This window comes from Pempheris klunzingeri, chromosome 20 (assembly GCF_042242105.1).
Source record: "Pempheris klunzingeri isolate RE-2024b chromosome 20, fPemKlu1.hap1, whole genome shotgun sequence".
Lineage (NCBI taxonomy): Eukaryota > Metazoa > Chordata > Actinopteri > Acropomatiformes > Pempheridae > Pempheris > Pempheris klunzingeri.
In genome coordinates this window covers 17,335,346-17,356,040 of record NC_092031.1, presented here as the reverse complement: position 1 = coordinate 17,356,040, position 20,695 = coordinate 17,335,346, and the positions used below count along the sequence as shown (strand labels likewise).

Genomic DNA, 20,695 nt, shown 5'->3' with positions numbered 1-20,695 from the left:
ACACAGCATGAGAATGCATCGAAAGGCCTTCAAATGCAGATGAACACACTGAATACTGTACAGTCATTCCATATCTTATGGAAATCAATCAATCCACAACCTGAAACTAATGCTCATGTCAGTCCTAACAACAACTGTAACTAATTTTACCTCTAAATTTGAAATGCCGTGGCGCTTTTATTTTGAAAGGGGCAGATGGAAAACATGGCTGAAGGAGTACAGTAGGATGTATAAAACAGACACAGCATTCAATCAAACCATAACGACCTCGGCGACATATCTGTCCTCAGGGGAATATTTAATCTCCACATCCTGCAGGTCCCTGTGCCTCACAACACAAGCAAATATATACAGTATATGTACTGTATATATGTGTAAGGTCTATATATCAAATGGAAGTCAATGATGGAATGGGGGTTGCTGTATATTTCAGTCACAAATGTCTGCACATGGTGTTTGTGTAATCCTGCTTTTAATGTCCATCTCAAGCGCTAGATCCAAACATATGGCATTCCTGAAAGTGACTTCTGCTTTCCTCATCAAGTGAGAAAACAAGATCAAACACACACATATACAGTATTCTGTACAAACACAGAAATGCGTTAGCGGTGGGCAGCGCAGAGGAGTTTAAAGATTCCACAATATGTAGTTTCTTTTTCAAGCGCAAAGCTTTCAAGGTTAATAAAGTTGAAACGTTGCCTGTGGGAAATGCAGATCAAGTGACCCAAAAGTGACTTCAGATCACTTTGTGCTCATGTAGCGGCTACACGCTCAATCAATATTTATGTCAGTGCTAAAAAGCTTCCACTTTAACACCAACAACCATTTCCAAAACTGGAACCATGCATTTTACCCCACTTATCCCCTGACACCCGTCTTTTTCTACGCCTCTTAACTTCTCCTCAGACTATTTTGGCATCAGCACTGTTCATCGAGGGACAGGACAGACTGACAGGAGAGCTCTGAAAAAAGGAAGCGGGGAAGAGAGGGACGGGCTGTCTCTGTGGCTGCAGAGGTGGAGGGAAGTTTCTTATGTAAAGTGAGAGAGAGGTTGACCTTCCCGAGTAAATAGACTATGGGCTGTGTCACATAGTTGGCAGACACACAAGTATTCCATCAGCTCCACCATAAATGGTAACGCTCTTAAACTGCATGGAGAGATAAAGCAGACACCCTCTCCTTACTCGTCCAACCCTTCTGCCTCCACTGTTCTACCCATCACCCCCCAAGTCCTTACACTCTGTCATCCCTATCCAACACTCTAGTTAATCATCTTTTTATCCTTCCATCTCTGTGTCGTGCACACGTTTACATTCGCTGCATTTTCCTCTTCCGCTGCCGTCGAAGAGAGAGCATGCATGCACCGTTTCCCAAGCAGCACAGTGTGGGGACGTATTTGCAAGTGTGTTTAAGAGATAGGAAGCAGACAGGGGCGCTCTGTTATCTCCACACTAATCGACTGGAAAATGTTTAAATGTTGCAAATATACATACTGTATATGTTCAGTAATAACATACTTTGTGATGTACAATTGAAGAGTAGGTCTATTTGCACTGACAAAGTATTTCAGTGGCCTTAAGTCAGAAGCACATCTGATGAGAAGTAAACTAAAATGGACCTGGGTGAATTCATAGGTGCGGATGAATACTGCCGTTTGGAATCCAAACACACACATAAGCAAACATGAAATTCTACCTTTGTGACAAATTGACACCATATCCTCATCCTTTTACAGAACAGGAAGGGGGCTGGGAAAATGGGTCAGCTTGATCGAAAAGCTGTCACACTCAACAGAGCTGAAACACAATTTCTTAAAGGGACAGTTTTCCCCCCCCAACGCAAACTTTCAGGTGCAGCAGATGATGTAGAGAAGGGTTTATCTCAAGAATAAGGATTATGACACCAAGCATGGCATCTACGTTACAGACGGATGAACAATGAATGATAAATGAACTAACTGTTAAAAGTGAACTGACAATAAATGACCACATTCAGCTGCTTTTAAAGTGACCAATAGTAAAAGCAGGATGCAAAACACAGGGACTCTTAGATGAGCCTCAGAACCCTCTCTGTTGACACGAATGCTTACGAGTTATAAAAACCTCTTCCATCAATCCCATATGGCATGAAAGCAGCATTACTGCACTTTGGATAAAAACAGCTCCAACATGTGATCGAGGTTATCCATCCTCTGCTGTGGAAACACGGTTTGAACTGTGCCCGCAGGATAAAATACAAAGAAGAAACATGCTACAAAACGTGTTATAATGTCAATATCAGGTGGATACAGATGAAAGATGATCTTAAACTTGTGAACACCCTGAGCAAGACTGAGCCAAACTTAATTCCTTGAGTGGCAGTTGCATGGGGTGCACACTGTGTGCAGAACTCCGACAGAAAAGTTGGCTGGAGGATGTATGGAAATTGAAACCCAGCCTCTCCTCCATGTGGCTACAGTTACAGAGACAAACAGAGGCTTAGTGATCCTTGTGTCTATTGGATGTCGATGGGCTTGCAATCAATGAAGCGTCTCAGTAAAGTTTTCAGCAGCCTGTCTGGAGACTGGAGGGATCCATGTTATCCAAACTAGGAAAGATCAGTCGAGAGAAAGAGTCAGAGAGAGACAGAGGAGGGAAAACTTAAGAGGAGTGAGATAAGAGGGAGGGGGAGGAGGGTATGAAAGTGAAAAGAGAATGAGGAAAACAAAAAGGAGGGGAAAGTGGAGGTGGAAGAAGAAGAAAAGGAGTGCGAGGACAGAGGCCGTATAGGAAGGGAAGAGGGGGAAGAAGGTAAAGAATCAGAGCTAAAAAAGGGAACGAGTAAGAGGGAGGAGCGAGGGCAGACAGAGAAGAAGAAGAGTCAGGAAAAGTAAGGACTGAACAAAGGTGGAGACTGGAAAGCTATAAAACCTCCTCTGTGTGTGTGTGTGTTTGCTGAGGATGTTGGCATCTGGATATGTTTATAGGTCAGGGACCGAAAGTAACCTCATACAACCTGGCCAGGTTCCGATCTCCTACTATACACCTACACACACACACACACACACACACACACACACACACCCACATCTACATACACAATACCTGTACCACTTACTTTATTTGTGTTATGTAACTTTATATATAACCACATGTGCCAAAAACACAGCACAACAGCCTCAAACACAACACTTGTGTCATCACAAAGGAAACTGCATTGTGAAAACATGAACTCCTGATACAGTGTTTACGCTTATTAAACCCACAGAGGAGCAGCATTGTTTAGGCTACTAAAACATGAGGTTAAGGTTAGATGAAAAAGCGGACGTGGACGGTAGCCATACACTTAAACGTAACTGTAAAAACAGCATTCATGCTGCCTTGTCTAAAAATGTTTCCATTGGATCCCCGGCAGTGAGGTTACGGAATTTAACTGTAGAAATAATAGGGATCACCGGATTGGCCCTCTGTATCAGTAGATTGTTTATATATCGAAATTGGTTTCAGGAAAGGAGAAGAATCTCAATTTCCCTTGAGCAGTCTTTTATTTTGTTTAAATAAATGCTTTTCTTTTCCTATTCTTACCTGTCGCATTGATTTTATTCACCAGATTCTTTTTGTATCAATTTTCTTTTCTGTTTTTTTTGCTGCCTTTGTGATGTGGACTTTGAAAAATGCTCTATAAATATTGATGATGATGATGATGATGATGTTATTATTGTTATTATTATTATTATTATATGTCCTCTGCTCATCAACTTACGTGAAGCTAGTGGACTTCAACATGCTGGGCGGATACTTGTGAAGGTTGGATTCACACGTGGCTGAGATATGATCACAGTGCACTCCATACGTCCTCCAGATGTGGTCTGCACCATCAGACAGCACTCTGGTTGCAATGTGTTCAGCATGCATTTTACACCTTACATTAATATGCCTTTTCCCTAATCCAGATAAGTTGTTGTGACGCAGACTGCATGTTAATATGAGCTGTAAATCGGGTCAAAGTGAGAGAAACTAAAAAAAAAAATAAAATAAAAAATGAAGATTGAGAACGAAAGAGACAGAGAAAATCTCTGTCAGATGTTGTGGAGCCTTCCTCACCCGTTAAATCACACCCCCCCCCATTCTGTCCTCTGTCTCTCATACTGTCTCATTTCCGTTTTCTCTCTCACATGGCTGTAATTACGCTCGTGTAAACAAACCAGACCAGAGAGAGACATCAGGAATTCCAAGCTGGGCCTGTGGGAGCTGCGTAGCTTGTACACACAGAATGACACATGTGTGCACAGAGGATCTATCTTATCATGGTGTAGGCATTCAGGTGTGCTACTGCTGCCTCAACAGAGCGCCATCCAATAGCAGCATTCTGCTTCACACACTCAAACGTTTCTTGATGAGACACAAAGGGACACACACATTATACACTAACCTGCTCATGGTACTCGATCCCCATGCTCAGAGTGTTGATCAGAATGGCAATCATAATCCCTCGTCCAAAGTACTTGCTGTCCACAATCTTCCTGAATGTGTCGCACACGAGCCTCCAGAAGTGAACCACCTTCGCCGCCGTTTTACCCAGCCTGCGGTGCTTCCTCTTGGGCTGCCGGCTGTCTCTCCTGTCCCTGTGGTGGAGGTCCTGGGTGAACTCATACACACCCTCACTGTCAGAGTCTCCGGGAGTCTCGTTGCCCTCCGTGCCGCCCTCTGATTCGTTGGCTAGGGCTTTGGCGCAGTAGGGGCAACTCTCGGGGTCCAGTGTCAACGCGGCAGTGTCCATGGCGCTGCTGGTGGTGCTGAGGTCGCGAGCCGACAGCTGGCAGGAGAGCTGGGCTGTTGCAAGGAGAGAAAGGTCAGATAGAGAAACTGAGACAAAGAGAAGGGAAGTGCAATGAAATCAGCGTGATTGTGATAAATTACATAAATGGAGTGGTTTAGACAAATTGTCATATCTAATGAAAGAGATCTGTTGTGAACAACAACATCTTTGGACAGTTCCGTGAGTCTCAGAGGGAGTGTGTTTGATGGTGACGGGCAGTGTGTGCTGTATGAGTAATGCCTCGGTTGTGCTGTGGCCTGCCTGGCTGGCTGCCAGTGTTTCGACTGTTTCTACAACCTGAACAGACCTGGCCTGACTTTTACTGAGCCCATGCCTTTTAGAACTTGGCTAGAGGCAGACAAGGCTGGCTGCAAGCTTAGACATGAGGGATTAACATTTATTGACTGTAATTAGCACTCTTTCTGTGTCTCATGAAAAAAAAAACACTCTGTGCAACTTTATAGTTTGAGGATTAATCACAACAAATCAATACCAACTCCACCAAATTGGTGATTGCAGAAAAAGGAACACTTCCATGGCGTGTCACTTGATTTGCTTCAACACTGACACGGAAATGTAATACTGATTTTGACTGAATAGGATACTCTTGTTATTTTCAGCCCCTTTCTGCCTTCCAGTTTTTTATTTGATGGGAATGCTCGGCAAACCAAACTCTATCCATCACAGCTAACTCAAAGGAATGCAGCTAATGGAGCTAATCAAATACTTTCCAAGTTTTGATTGTATTTATGAGCATGATTTTCAATTCGATGTATCTGTGGCCACATCCGTCACAGTTTGCTGTGATTTGTCTACCTGTGGGAGTGTGTGTGTCCACCACGCTTGATGGCCGTCTCTCCAGGGGTGGGATATTCAGGCTGAAGTTGATGTTAGTCAGAGTGCTGGCTGCAACACTCCCTCGTCTGGACTCTGCCAGGGCTCGAGCCTGCAGAGTGGGGTAGTTCTTTGGCCCTGGAGCTGCAAAGGGTACAGAGTTCCTCTTCATGGCCCTGGACATGGGAGCTGGGGCTAGGGAGAAGGGGCCTAGGGTTGACCCCAGGTTTGTGGGTGAGGGGGTACAGCGGAGACTTTCTGTGCGGAACACACTGCGAACAGAAGATAAATCAGCTGCTCCTGCAGCAGGATTAGACAAAGAGGCCAGGTTTGTGTCTGAGGTGGCTGTTGATACTGAAGGAGGCAGGGCTACAGCAAGATGCCCAATGCCGGTTGTTGCTACGAGAGCCCCTCCGTTGTTGTTATGAGCACCAGCCTCCACATCCCTAGCCTCCAGACACCTGATGCTCCCTCCTCCCCTCACACTCCCATTGCCTAGGTGGTAGTGGTGGTGGTGGTGGTGATGGTGATGGTGCACCATGTGATGAACCGACACAGATCCCTGCCTGGAGGACTTCCTCCTCCTCCTCTGGCTGCGTTGGGGCTCCGTGGCCACGGGCGAGGCAGCAATGTTTAGCCCGGCACGGCGGGCCAAGACCCTGCAGATATGGGCCACTTGTTTGGCCCCCTTGCGGATGATGTGAACCAGGTACTTGAGCAGCTCATCGTAGCAGGAGCCTGGCTCGGAGAGGGAGGCCAGAGTGCTTGCGTTAGACATGAAGCGCACCCGCTGCTCCTTCATCAGCTGACTCTCCCTCTGCTTGGTCTCTGAGAACTGAGTAGCGATGACCACCAGGCACAGGTTGATCATGAAGAATGAGCCAATCTAAGGACAAGGAGGGGTAGATGGAATTGTTATTCACACACTCACAATGGATGCTCACACAGCCGTCCCCTGACTGACCACTTGCTCAATCATCAGCAGACACACACACACACAAAGCTAATGGCACCATGAAGTGGTACTTACAATGATGAGTAGGATGAAGTAGATGAAGTTGTAGAAGGAGTGAGCATCCATCACAAAGTACATGATGTCCACCCAGCCCTCCAGAGTGATCACCTAGAGAGGAAAGCAGACAGAGGAAAGAGATGTAAAGAGGCAAAGAAAAAAAGAAAACTGTGACCAAACAACTCCTTAAAGAAGAAACCAAATGGAGAGTAAAATTGAAAATAAGAATTAAGAGAGACCATATTTCACAGTCCAGATTCTTCCAAATATGAAGAATCAGCAGAAGACTAATCGCCCACATTTCTCTTGTGTGCTTTGCCCCACACAGGCAAACCAGAGAAGCAGCCAGACTTATGGGAGACTCATCTCCAATCTGGCTTTTGTCCTCAGAAACTACCCCCCTCAGCTAGACAGCGAAGAATGAACACTCCGACGAAATGATGTGGAGATAGCAAACAAATGGTGTGGAAAAATGAGGCTGCAGTCTGGTGGTGTGGCTGTGGCGACCTGCTAATCCTGTAAGCCCCATTTCTCTGATATGCCAGCCGCTGGGGCAATTAGGCTCCCTCTCCTTCTTCGTCTCCATCTTGTATTACAGACTTGCACGTCAGCCAGACCATACTGTATGTGCTTCATTGCGAAATCTTGTGCCTCATAAACTGGCTACATTGTTGGTCCAGCTGTTGATCCATACCTTGCTGGCGTGAGTAGCTGTCCTACCTGGAAGATGGCAATCCAGGCGTAGCAGATGTTGTCGAAGTTGATGGCTCCCTTGAAGGGGTTGACCAGACCGGCAGAGCAGTTGATGTAGTACTGGTTCCAATTGACGCAGGTGGTGTTGTCTGTGCTGTTGTAAGAGTACATGTCCAAGTTGCACTGCAGGCCTCCTTCCTCGTAAAGCTTGGGCACCGAGTTGCAGTCCCTCATGCCGTTCTCTCGGGGCTGAGAGCAGATGAAGGGGTTCTCGTCATCGTTTTCAGTGTGGTAGTATTTCCCCAGCTCCACGGAGAGAGGGCTTTGGAGGAGAAAAAAAAACAGGATATTGCAGACGTTGGCCTGATGGTTTACACTAGTCTGGAGAGTAGACAAATCTCTTGAAGGATGTGCTTAATTTTATTTCAAATCAAATTTTTAAAATGTAAGTGAATTGGTCTTTTCAGAAAAAGATGCAATATCTAAGTAAAGTTTGCAAACATTAACTATAATTAGCCATAATTGACCACCATGAATAAAACTGCAGTGGCAAATCAGTGTGTTGAAATGAGCTAGTGGTTTTTTTTTATACTGCTTATGAATTTTTGGACTTTTCATTAATACGTAGATAAGAAGATGTTATTTCTTCTTAGAAAAGTTATAGAATCTCGCATTAAGATATGCCTAACCACCAAAAATATAGTGTGAAAAGAAGAATAATAGAGAAGAATAGTCAAGAATAATGAAAATTCTTGTACATTTCACAGGATGCAGATTGTAGGAATTTGAGAAGCTACATGTTGTGAAAGCACAAAATACCTTGGCACAAGTATAGGACTGCAGGTTAAAAATGTGTTCTTCACCACGTTTTTTCCCCTCTGTTCTCCCTCGGGGAAGCATCTTTGCCCTTCAGCCAACTGCAACCTGCTTTTGTTGCCAGGTTGAGGCCGTTAAAATGGCTGGATGTTTTGCTACGAAGTGATGATTCTGCCCGTGAAGTTTGGCATACGCTGGGTAGAATTTTTAGAGGATCAGCTCTTTTAATTCCACGCCAATCTTACAGCAGCTGATTTCACTGATAAATAATAATGAACTAATCAGGGAAGCCAGCTATAATTGTGTTGACAAACCTGGGGCCAAATGGTTGGGGAGCCCCCTGTGCACACTGTGTGAGATGAGCATTTGTCTGCCTGCTACACCACCTTTTGGCATATCTGTTACTCCTCTGTCTGGAATAACTGGTGTGTGTGTCTGGTGGCTGTGTGATATCTGGCCTGTTTGTCAACACACATTCAGCTGGCAGGCTTTATTAATTGCATCGTAGCCTCACATATTTTGTGGGACCCGACCAGTCCACCTCACACTCATGTGTTTATTTATACATTCTTAAAAGCTGTTTCACGCTGTGGTATGATCTACAAAAACACTCATTGGTCTGACGAGCACAGTATGAAACACATCTGAATTATCACACCCTAAAATGACGAATGGGATGTGGTTCTTACTGGGTGCTCGCACATATTCTCAATCAGTCTAATAAAGAGTCACTGTCAACCCCGCGAACAGCTGTTACTTTGCTAAAGCACTAAAATATGTATCAGCGACATGAATCTGAGAGAAAATGAAGCAGGCGTTGAAACCAATAACTTTGCGACTTTGGACACAGACTCAGACCTAAATGTCATTCATCTGATGCTGAAATACAGACCTGCCAGATACAAGGGGGTCTCAAAATTGATGATGATGACAAAAAAATATGCCAGCTCACCAAAGCCATTATGTGTGAACTTAAATTACAGCTGTGAGATGTCATAAATCCTATAGAGAGTAATGAAGCCAGAATGACACAGGGAACATGAATAAGTCATGGGTGCCCATGTTCCATATACCATGGGCCACATGTGGTCTTTCTCATTATTTCAGGGCTTGTCGCTGTCCCATTCATCACCGCGATGAGGACTCTATGATCTCTAACGTCATTGACTTTGGTGCATGACCTAGTTTAGTGTGCAGGTTCAAGGTTTACTCCATAGTTTTACCTTGGCCTCCAGTAGACCTGTTTGCTGTCTCATCTGTGTTGTTTATCTCAGCTAGATTAGGAAAGTAATCAACAAATCCAATCACCTTGTGCACCTTTGGCATAAATGAGAATTTGATATGGGTTCTCGAAGGCCATCACAGGCATAAATATTTTTTATACTGAGAATATACTATATAAATATATATATACATATACATGGCGGCAAGACAATGAACCCCACCCCTGAAGCTTCAGTGTGTGAATGCTTGTGAAAGAATAGTCTCCTCCAACTTAGATTCCTCCTGAATGATGTGTGAATGGGTGAGTGAGGATTAAGTTGAAAAGCGCTTTGAGTAGTTGAAATGACTAGAAAGGCGCTATACAAACACAGACCATTTACCATATATACAAAAATGCCTTTGTTCTAATGTTCTATATCTTTTTTAATATTTTCCTTTGACCATTTCAAATGACAACAATCAATTACAAATAAAAGTCTGCATTAAAAACTGTAATTATGCCACAAAATGTGCATTAAGTTTCAAATGTAAAAGTTGTTATTATGCAGAAATGGCATCTGTCAGTGTTATTTGATCATATTACTGAATCATTAATATTAATGTATCAATACTTTAATGTTGTTGATTGATGCTGAGCTCATTTTAATTGCTTCAAATTAACGGACCACCCACTGGTGGGGGTCACTGCATCATATCTTATTTAAGACAATAATGTGTTTTGTACCCACAATTTTGATCTGAATAGTATGTTGTAGCTACAGCTTCCAAATGAACATGTTGTACAAATGTAGTACAATCATTCCCTCCCAGCTGAATGTAGTACAAGTAGGAAGAAGCATAAAGTGGACTCACGTTAAGTACAGGTACCTCTAACTTGCAGGTATGCACAGTATCTGAGTTACTTTTCCTGGATAAAATATGAACTGTGGGACTCACAAGGAGAAGTTGTCTTCGACAAAGCAGCGGTTTCTCAGCAGGCCGGCCCACAGCTGGACACCTACGATGCCGAATATGAAGAAGACAAAGAAGCAGAGCAGCAGCACGTTGCCCAGCATGGGCAGGGTGTCCAGCAGCAGGGTCACCAGGATACGCATACCTGAGAGAGGAGACGAGGACAAGGTCAAACAGCTGGCCGGCACACAGCAGCACGTCAATGCACACTCAGTAGATACCGTATGCACTTGTGTGGGTTCGTGAGGCAGTGCGACCCGCTTTTCAGGAGCTGATATGAGCGCTGGGTATTTCATTGAATATACTGGTCGATGTGAGCACCTACCCCAGCACCTCTCAACTTCCAGCTGTTTGCACTGCCTGGTACTGGCCTGTCATAACACACTTAGAGGGACATGTGCACAGTTCAGTTGATCAAACTGTACACTTGACACGTTGTGACACTTTTTACAGTTTGAGGAAAATCAAATCATACTGATAAATGGCAGATATAACAGCCTGCTATACATTACAGACTAATAAGTTTAGCGTCTCTGTGTTTTATATTAGTTAAACAGCTTAATGATGGACTGTCAAATAAGAGTCATTCTTTGCAGCGGATGAAGAGCAGGGCTGTGTGTTAATTGTAAACATTTTGGGGTCTGGCTCTTGACAAACACAAGTGATTCAGTATATTAATTTGTCACGAAGGCTGGGAAGATGCTTAGGAAATTAAAATGAATCGAAACAACCGCTGCAGCTTGTCAGACTTCATGCTGCTCTATCTGCAGCCACACAAAAGTTTTTATGCAACTTTTTCCCATTTGCAGTAGTGCTCCCCAAGACCTGTAAACAGACATTGATGGCACATTGTTAGCCATATGGCTATCACCGCTAGCAACCAGGAGGTATGCCGTTTTTTTTTTTTTACATCAGTGGCAATGTAGTAGCCTTCGTTAGAGGTTTCACACAATAACAGTGACGATCTCTACACCGCAGTAATGATGTGCTTGTGATCAAGGCACCGAAAGCTAAACATGCTCAAATAGTAACTAGACTATTACAGTGTCAGTCGTGGGTGTGACTGTGTAGCCAAATATTAAGCAGGCCATTGTAGAAAACAAAGTGTGCTCAGCAACATCCTTCCTTGGATGAATAATCGTTAAAAATACATTTGGATAAGACACAAGAATCCTGAGTCAAGCGGAAGTACAGAGATTTGTTAGCAGTCTGAGAGTGTCAGCAGTACACCTACAGTTTGCTCTGAATTAATGCCACCGTAAAAGACCAGCTTTTTTCGCCTTTCATACAGTACATCCCTGATTCTGTCAGCTCTGGACAGTGTTCCCTCAAGTTTCTGACAACACACACACTTCCTGCCGCCCACACACTCCCTCTGCTAAATCTGGCTGTGTCCCTCTGCTATTGCAGCTCTGATTTTGCTCTTATTTTCACACCAATTTTCTTCATTCTTATCTATCTATCTATCTATCTATCTATCTATCTATCTATCTATCTATCTATCTATCTATCTATCTATCTATCTATCTGCAGTAACCCGATTACTCAGGCGTCAATAATGAGGATCATTTTTCTGATCAGGGTTTTATTGGGTAATTGGAGAGGGCGGGTCAGTCCCTGTCGGCGGCGGCACAGCTTGTCTGCTGGGCTGACAGTCGCCGAGGAACAGAGGAGACAAGAGGGAAGGACACCGAGATGAAGGAGAGAGCAGAGCAGACAGAGAGGAAGAGGAAGGGAGCGCTGGAGAGGCTGTTGAGTCAGACCCCTTTGGATGAAGTCAAGAATGCAGGGTGGCCATGCATGAATATGTTGTCTATTCAATGCCTTCTGTATATGTGTATATTTTAAAACCTGGTTCTGAACTAACGTGCTGTATGCATAGATATTATGTTTTGTTCAGTTTTAAACGTGATGGTATTCATTGAAATCTTCTCTGGTTTGGAGTTGTTACTTTGAAGGCATGTTTTAACAATATGAATAAATATAACAATGATTCCATCCACGTCTCCACACCTTTCATCTGCGCTGTGTCATGTGGGAGCGGTGCACAAAACTCCACGAGGAAACAGTCATATTTGTAGATAGATTCTGAAAAACATTTTTTTTTCCATGTAGGTACACACGGAGACAAACATTTTTGGAGGTGACAGATGGGAGAAAAAGATGGAGGATTTTGCAGATTTGTGAAGATATGGAGAACAAATGAGACAGCCAGGAGAGGCAGGGAGGAGATGAAGGGGGGGGGGGGGGGAGCAAAGGTTCTACTGAAGGACAGGAGAATGAGTGACAGTGAGGAGCATCTGCGGGATGACACGCATGTTTGGATTGTGTCTTTCACAGCGTCATTCGCTCAAAGGGAAAGATCTGAATATGAAACCCAGCTGGGGATAAAGTGACAGCAGCGAAAACACAGAAACTCTTGAATGACATCCAACACTCTTGAAAAACACTGTTTTCAAGTTAGTTCAATTTGCGTAATAGCTGCCACATTATGCACTAGATTCAGTGCTCAATTAGCATAACAGTGTATACAATCACAGTGTGATATGAGAGTCATAAAGAAAATATTTCTCTCAAACTCTCATAATCACAGTGTGAAAAAGTTGTGCTGTGCTACAGCGCTGTTTTCAAGAGAAACATCATGTAACCATTCCAGAGATGCGATCCAGTTATGTAAAAATGAACCTATGAGTCACCGCCTGTGGCGATTTGTTGCCATTTGCTCCTTGGTAGGATGCAGTTTAACACAGCTGCCCTCAACTCACAAAGAAAGAGCTTGTCACAGAGGTGTGGAGGCTCATACACAGACAGACCTGAGCCGCTGCCTACAGAACCAGCTCCATCGCTATCTTTTTCTTTCTCCTCATTAATGAGCAGCGCAGGCACACACAAAACAGTATATCCTCCAAGTGATTGCCCTCATAGTGTAATGTGCTGAGCTGTTAGGACGCTGCTTAGCGCTGCCTGAGTTAGTGACAGCTACTGGGATGCTGCAGGCTGAGGCCGTCACACGCTACGATCCAGAATGGAGAGGAGATACGGCTGCACAATAAGAGTTTAATACTTAAACTGTCCCGTGTTGGTATTCACACCTCTGAGGGCTGCGCCTATGGAGAACAACAGATAATTCGCCACATATTTTCTCATTTATCATCCAAAGGACAAGATTATATACTGTATATATGTATAAATTGGCAAAATTTACTAACTTCCAGCTGTGCTCGATGAAAAACTCGAACCGAGAACAATTGAAATAGCTCAACTTAACTAATATAGTTGGTTTCTCCTAATTCAACTTTTAATGAACCCCCCTAAATACAATCCCTCATAAGGGCACTCATTTGCAAATCAGGTGTTGTCTGAAGCACATCTGATGCAACTAATAAAAGGCCTCAGTAGTTGCATCAGGAGTGTTTGAGAAAGAAAACATCAAATATCCAGACTGGCTGTTCAAAGTGATGTTACCTCAAATTCCTCCAAGGCCCGGCTTCACAAAAAGTCCTGGAAGATACCAGATTGGCCGTCACAGTCGCCTGAGCAGAATCCCATAAAAAAATCTCTGGTGGGATTTGAAGAAGGCGGTTGCAGCACGCAAACCCAAGAATATTAAGAGCTGGAGGCTGTTGGAGGAATGGACTAAGATTCTTCAGGAACGCTGTCAGAACCTGGTGTCTGGCCATGTATCACCTTTACAAGAGGTCATAACAGTAAAAGGCTGCTCTACTAAGTACTGAAGATGCTTGAAAAGAAGAGGTTGGATCATTTTAAGACTGCAGATTTTGTTGAATTTGGAGAAACCACCTGTAATATTAGTTGTGTTGAGCTATTCAAAGCGTTCTTGTTTAAGTTGTTCATTGAACACAGCTGTAAGTTTGTAAATGTTGCCAATACACCTAATTTTCAATCAGGTTGAATAATTTTGAGTGCAACTGGGCCTGTGACCATAACTAAAGCATTCATCATCATTAAACTGCACAAGAGCCACGTGCGAGGACAACTCTTCAATCGACAACGCAGGCAGACATGAATATCATAAGCAGAACCTCTGTTTATCTCCCAGATAAGAGAATCAATCCTCAGAGCCTCTCTCGACCTGAATGGTGTGCTCATTCCAAGTGATCGACATTTCATATTCAATAACAATCATCTCCTCCTCCGCCTGTGTGCCCTCTCCAACCTCGCTGTGGGCGGCTACTCCATTCCAACACGGCTGGCAGGTGGGTGGCTGTGTGTGATCGGGGAGCCATCTGTTAGCAGGCAGATTAGGTCTGCTTTCTCTGCTCTCCTGTCCAGGTCCAACTCCGGCCTAGCCAGCTTTGTAATCTGTGTACTCTGATTTAATGGGCTTTCGGAGTCGAGGGCCAGTGTACACCTGCGTCTCTTCTTATTTGCTCCGAGTGGATGGTAACTAGCTCCACGTCAGCGGCTCCACACGGAGATGACGAGACGTCCCGGAATGGAGATGTGCCTCTGCATAAGCGAGTCATGTGACCCGAAGAGAGAGCACATGCAGAAAGATGAAAACTGATGGAGAGAAAAAGAGGACAGAGAACCCATGTGAACTCTGTTTACTTGCTGTTTTATTTGTCCGAGTCAGTTGTCATGAAATGACAGGAGGTACAATCTGATCTAATTAGCTCCTGAGGCGTCATTTACCAACAATGCATATGCACAGCTAACGGTGTTATCCAGGGCAAAGCCACTCCTAAATAAACAGAAAAACAATCCCAAACTTCACTTTCAACCATGTGAGTATAACTGATGATGTGCATTTCCATTTTTATTTTGAAAACAAGAAAATAATTTCTTCCACAAGAATGCCATCAGTGCCTCATTTTTTGTTTGTTTCTGTTGTCCTAGTAGTACAGCACTGAGCACCTGTCGCTCAATACCAGAGACCTGCAGGATCTTTTAATGACATTATATTATAATCATTAATAGTGAACTGTTTCAAACCAGAATTTGTATTTGATTCCATCAATGTTATCACCATATATACAGTATATATAGTGTCTTAACCTTACTGTGATGTAGTCACGACATTGTACTTGTTTGCACAGTTGTGCAGAAGTATCTAGAACTTGTTTTATGCATGCTTTGATAAATTAGGCCCCTGGACTTAATATATGTGTGCAACTCAAAGGGGGAGATGGCTTCCTATCTATCTTCAGGCTATCTGGGAATCCTGTAACACAGCACGGCTCCAAGTGATCAAAGGACAGAATCTGAAGCTTTCAGAAACAGCAGCTGAAAATAAATTTGGATAGAAAAATCCAAGTAAAGCAGACGTCTCTTGTCTTTTTAAGCAACGAAATATCACTGGAATGCCAACAGCTGCTGGGGGTGCTCTTGCTGTATTGAGAGTCAACTAACAAGATCTTTCGTTTTTTATCAACAAACGGATAGACAGCGAACAGCAAGGATTATCTGTGACACTCTTTGCTTCTGGCAAATGACTTCCTCCTCTGAACTCTCTCTAACCTTATCAGTCTTCTGTGTCTTCAGCTCCACCAACAAACAAGGAGCCCCTGGATCAAACCCGTCCCCTGACTCCTCTGGGCTTTCCCTCTCATCCTTGCATCACAATACAACGGCAGAAGTCAAGGGGTGACTTATAGGCCTTGCGAAGAATAGAAGCTAGGACGTTCTTGGCAGATCTTTAATTACAGTAATGAGGCTCGGCAAACAATGTGCTATAGGAGGAGGGGGGGCATGAGCACAGAGGGAGCTGGGAGGTCGAAGATGTTGTTGTGTTGTTGTTGCCGTTAGGGCTTATCTGGGCGGAAGTACAAGACATGTAGGAACTAGGAGCTGCTTTAATACTCCGTATTACTGATGCATGGGTGAAAATAATGCCTGCAAAGCAAGCACATGTGCATGCACTGCAGGACTGTGCACATATAAGAATGTGAGGGAATGCGAGTGCTGCTTGTGGTGTGCCAGTTTGATAAGGCTTTGGGTAAAGAGCACATGTTGAGGCTAATCAATAAGGACGTGTGCAAAAGCTATTCTAGGCTCAGTCTCATTAAGACGGAGACGTGCCTGTGTGTTCATGTGTACTCGTATGGATTTGTGTCCTGCGATAATCACCAATTGACAGGTGCTTCTGGCTTATCTATCAATACTGCCTCGCTCAAACGTGGTTTACTCACAGCATCGAAAGTTTAATCAACACTCATCAGCTCGTTTATCCTGCTATGCCTGTTGTTCATTTGCAGGCCTGAGGTGTCATGCCACCATTGCCCTCCACCTAAATGCAGCATATTATCCTTCTAGACTTTTGTCCAACAGCGGACACATCCTGATGCCGTATTGGGTTTCGGGTTGCTTTGTTGGGTAAATGCTTGGGACACAAGTTGGTTTCAGATATGTTTTGTTTGAGCTAACAGCTAACAGCCAGCAATGTCTATAATAAAGCAACAATATAACTTTGGGTCTTGGTTAAGGCTTTGGGTCCTTAAGATGAAAGACAAATTGAAGCAACAGAGGTCAAGATATTCAGACTTTAAATTCATAGTATGGGTCCAGCTTTAAAAATCCTGCAGCCAACAATTCCCTTGATGCAACTGTTAATATCTTTTCATTTGGCCCTTCCCGCCTGTAAAATCCTGAGTCTGTCAGCCTCCATGTCTGCAAATCTTGTAACGTAGTCTTTTTTTTTTTTACAATTTTATAGTCTCCAAGCCAAGATAACCCTAATTATATTATCAGGCATTATTGCCATAGGACAAAACTCCTACAGTGGTAGAAAATAGATTACGCGTTGCCTTTTACAAGATGAGTAGTATTTCACGCAAGAATGTTCCAGGTTCGAATCCGCCGGCTGTCTGGTTTGTGGATTTGAGCTTTGAATCTTTCTGTGTGGAGTTTGCATGCTCTCCCCGCGCTTGCACAGGTTTTCTCCGGGTAGATTCTCCAGCAAGGTTAGATTAATTGGTGACTCCAAATTGAGCGTGAGTGGTTGTCTCTCTCTACGTGTTGGCCCAGTGATTGACTAGCGACCAGTCCAGAGTGTACCCTGCCTCTGGCCCAAAGTCCACTGGGATTGGCTCCAGCCCCCCTGCAACCCTTAAGGATAAGCAGTACAGACAATGGATGGATGGATGGTTTTGGCATTAACACACTGTTTACACTCAGGGTGTAATCCTATCCTGCAGGCAAATAATGAATTGCAGATTCAAATTGAAGCTCACTGGTATGGCCACCAAATCAGGCACTTTAGCAAGTGAGTAACCGTCATCCTGAGGTCATTTTCTATTCCACACATAATGTTTGACTTGAAAAAACATTCAGCAATGTCTGCTGGATAGTCAAATAAATGCGTCACTTCAGCCTGAGGATAAAAAAATATTATTTTCCTTCTCTGTGTTTTTTAACTATGGCACCTCTATTTCTACTGACAGAAGAGAAAAATTATATTTCAGCATTCTAAAGTCAGTATTCTAGGTTTCAGTGCCTTGAGGTCTGAAACTAAAACCCATTAAAGCAGCTCTTCACTTCTGTTTGCATATTGTAGCAGCTGAATCAAGGTCACAAAAGTAGCATTTGCTGACACAATATTCTAACTGTTAAAGTATGCAGTTATTTAAATAGCTGGGTTCCTCAATAATGTAGCAAATCTAGATTCAGAAATTTTTGCTCATTTTTGCTCTTTCCATGACTCATAGACTCAGGCCCATGCAAACTCATAATGAAGCATCGCCATTGCACCATTTCTGTATTCATGCCATGAGCAGTGTGTCCAATAAGGGACTATTTCTCTCCAGAGAGGGGGATCCTCCTCTGTCATCAGGAAAACATACTGTATTCTGGACACACCAGTGGCCAGCCGCTCCCTTTGAATATTAAGACCCACACAGAGGCATGTCACAAGTTGTCACGTCTGCCTTGATGTAGCCAATGACAGGCCCGGTACAAGGTTCCTGCAGGCTGGTACTGGATGTGAGGGTAATAACCAATCAGGTGGCAGATGGTGGGTGGTGATCTGATGAGGACACAGCCTGGGATTTTTGGTTTTATTGGCAGCTGGTTGATGAAGCCTGCGAAATGTATCTGTCACTTCCACTGGCAGGACTGCCATGTTAGCACATCAATCAATGCCAGAGCTCAGGACGTGGACACCAGCCCAGGAACAATGTGCGTCTGAGGCTGTGTGTGTGTGTGTGTGTGTGTGTGTTTTAAGATGAGCTCCAGCCCTCTGCTCCAATACAGACTTAAGGTAAAAGGTAACAGAGAGAAAGTAAGAAAAGAGCAATGAAGGACTGTAGACAGTGAAGAGGAGTACTCGCTTTATACTGCTGCTGATCCAGGATCAGGTGTCTTACATTTTAGGCAGCAGTGGACAAGCGGACAGACATCAACAAGAAAGTCAGCAAAGAGGCTGGAGATTCTAGAAAGTTTATATCACCTATACTGATGGATTGAGCGCACCCTACTGACCCGTAAATGCACACTGCTATTTAATCAAGGTACAGTATATCAGCTGAGGTGTGCAGCACTGTCTGGTCTGCATCTTTAGCTATATATCAGCCTTGGCGCTGTTTCCACCTGGTACTAATACGCATCTCATATGGACTGTGTCAGGATGTATGAGTTACTGGACTACACTTACACTTAATACTGAAATACTGCTTCATCTCCAGTACACACAGCAACAATAAATTTCTCATGTCCTTGCCAAAACTGAGAATATTACACATTTTGTTTCTTCTTATAGGATTGATGATGTTTAAGATCGACAGCTCCCTATTCACCACAGTAACCTTACAATCCATTCTGGGCAGTTTGTCTATCCGCGCTGATGACAGCCTGCTTTATTTGTGTGTTTTTAGTGCTCTGCGCTATAAAATATACTTTCATTTACACGGTGGCTATAGATTGAATGCTCGTTGCATTACAGTAATTGCTGTTAATGTGCCAAGTGGCTATCTGTCAACCTGTGGGATGTTGAGCCTTGAATACCAACCTCTTTGGACCATTTGCATTTGCGTTATATATAAATCAGTTTGGTCTGTCTGTGCATTGGTTTAGAGTTTAGACAGTAATATTTGAAAAGATTAAAGCTGGATTGCTGTAAAAGTTGGTAGAAACATTCATGGTTCTAATAGGATGAATCCCCATGACCACTTCCCTGACCACTCATTTAGCACCACCAAATAGAACTGAAGAAATCTGAACCTCTTTTACGAGGATGGATCTAAGATAAAACTATTTTTTTGTGTGTGCTGTTGGGCAACTCTAGATGTAAAGTGTGACTCAATGCTGCTGCACTAATACAGCTCGCACCATCTATTGTACGTCATCCATATTCTGTACTGTATTTGTAATGTCACTGAACAACACTGGGTAGGTCAATCCCTTGTATTTGGCAAATTTTGAAAGGGAAAACGGTAGCTTTTCCCTTTTTGTGTTGTGTTGCCGACTCTTACCAATCCAACAACTTCTAAATAATAGAACAGGAAAAAACACTTTAGTCGGTGCCATGAATCCAGTTTAACATGTGGGAAATTAATTCACAGCATCAAAAAACTGGAGCACCCATGTATTCAAATTCAGTGAAGTGTGCCTCAAAATAGCCTGTGCTCCACAATAAACATCTTCACCCAGAGTGAGCGCTGCGAGCATCTCTGCAGGAGTTGATTAGACTGGTGTACTGATGAAGGGAGGGGAGGGCATGACAGATAGCAGCCACACCAAATGCTTGGGGAACCCCCCTTCACCACCACCACCACCACCACCACCCTACCCAATGACATTTTCCCTGCAGGGCCAGAACCAGACTAAATCACCCACACATTAATGCCGCTATTAGTCCTGTGATTAGGATGAGGAATGGTTGGATGCCTAATGAGCAAGTCTGCGTGCATGAATGTGTGTGTGTGTGTGTGTGTGTGTGACCCCTACAACTGCTTTGATTGACAAGAGGGTGAGATTACAGAAGTGGTTTGGGAGTGTCATCAGTAGAGGGATGGGAGAAGGGGGTTCATGTCCCATTTAAGCACCTACACAGGGTAAACACCTGCACGTAAACACACAAACAAACACACACACACACACACACACACACACACACACACACACCCTGGAGATCATTGCTTAGTTTGTCTTCAATCTCCACTGAGCAACTGAGGAGCTAATGACATAATTAGGGTCTGTATTTAAATGAAGGCATTGCAGGGGGTGGAATCAATGTAAGAATGAATCCAAAGAGTGGACCTCTGGGTGGATTTAAAAATGCTTATGATTTATTTAAACATTAATGCCAGCGCTGGAAATTCAATCAGTGCTGATTAAACTCTAATGGAGACCGATGGAAGAAAGGGGGAGGAGAATAAGGAACTTTTTTGGGAGGTTACGATAATATGTGCA

At 43.6% G+C, this 20,695-nt stretch overlaps 1 protein-coding gene across 1 annotated transcript in view; it reads right to left on the bottom strand.

The window, feature by feature from the left end:
* Positions 1–20,695, bottom strand: part of cacna1g (calcium channel, voltage-dependent, T type, alpha 1G subunit) — a 214,238-nt gene that overhangs the window by 83,177 nt on the left and 110,366 nt on the right. The window contains exons 5-9 of the mRNA XM_070852489.1: positions 10,313–10,472; positions 7,364–7,658; positions 6,662–6,754; positions 5,614–6,517; positions 4,411–4,811 (exon numbers count right to left, since the gene is read on the bottom strand). Of these exons, the coding sequence (XP_070708590.1) occupies positions 4,411–4,811; positions 5,614–6,517; positions 6,662–6,754; positions 7,364–7,658; positions 10,313–10,472 (1,853 nt within the window). The remainder of the gene's footprint in view (positions 1–4,410; positions 4,812–5,613; positions 6,518–6,661; positions 6,755–7,363; positions 7,659–10,312; positions 10,473–20,695) is intronic.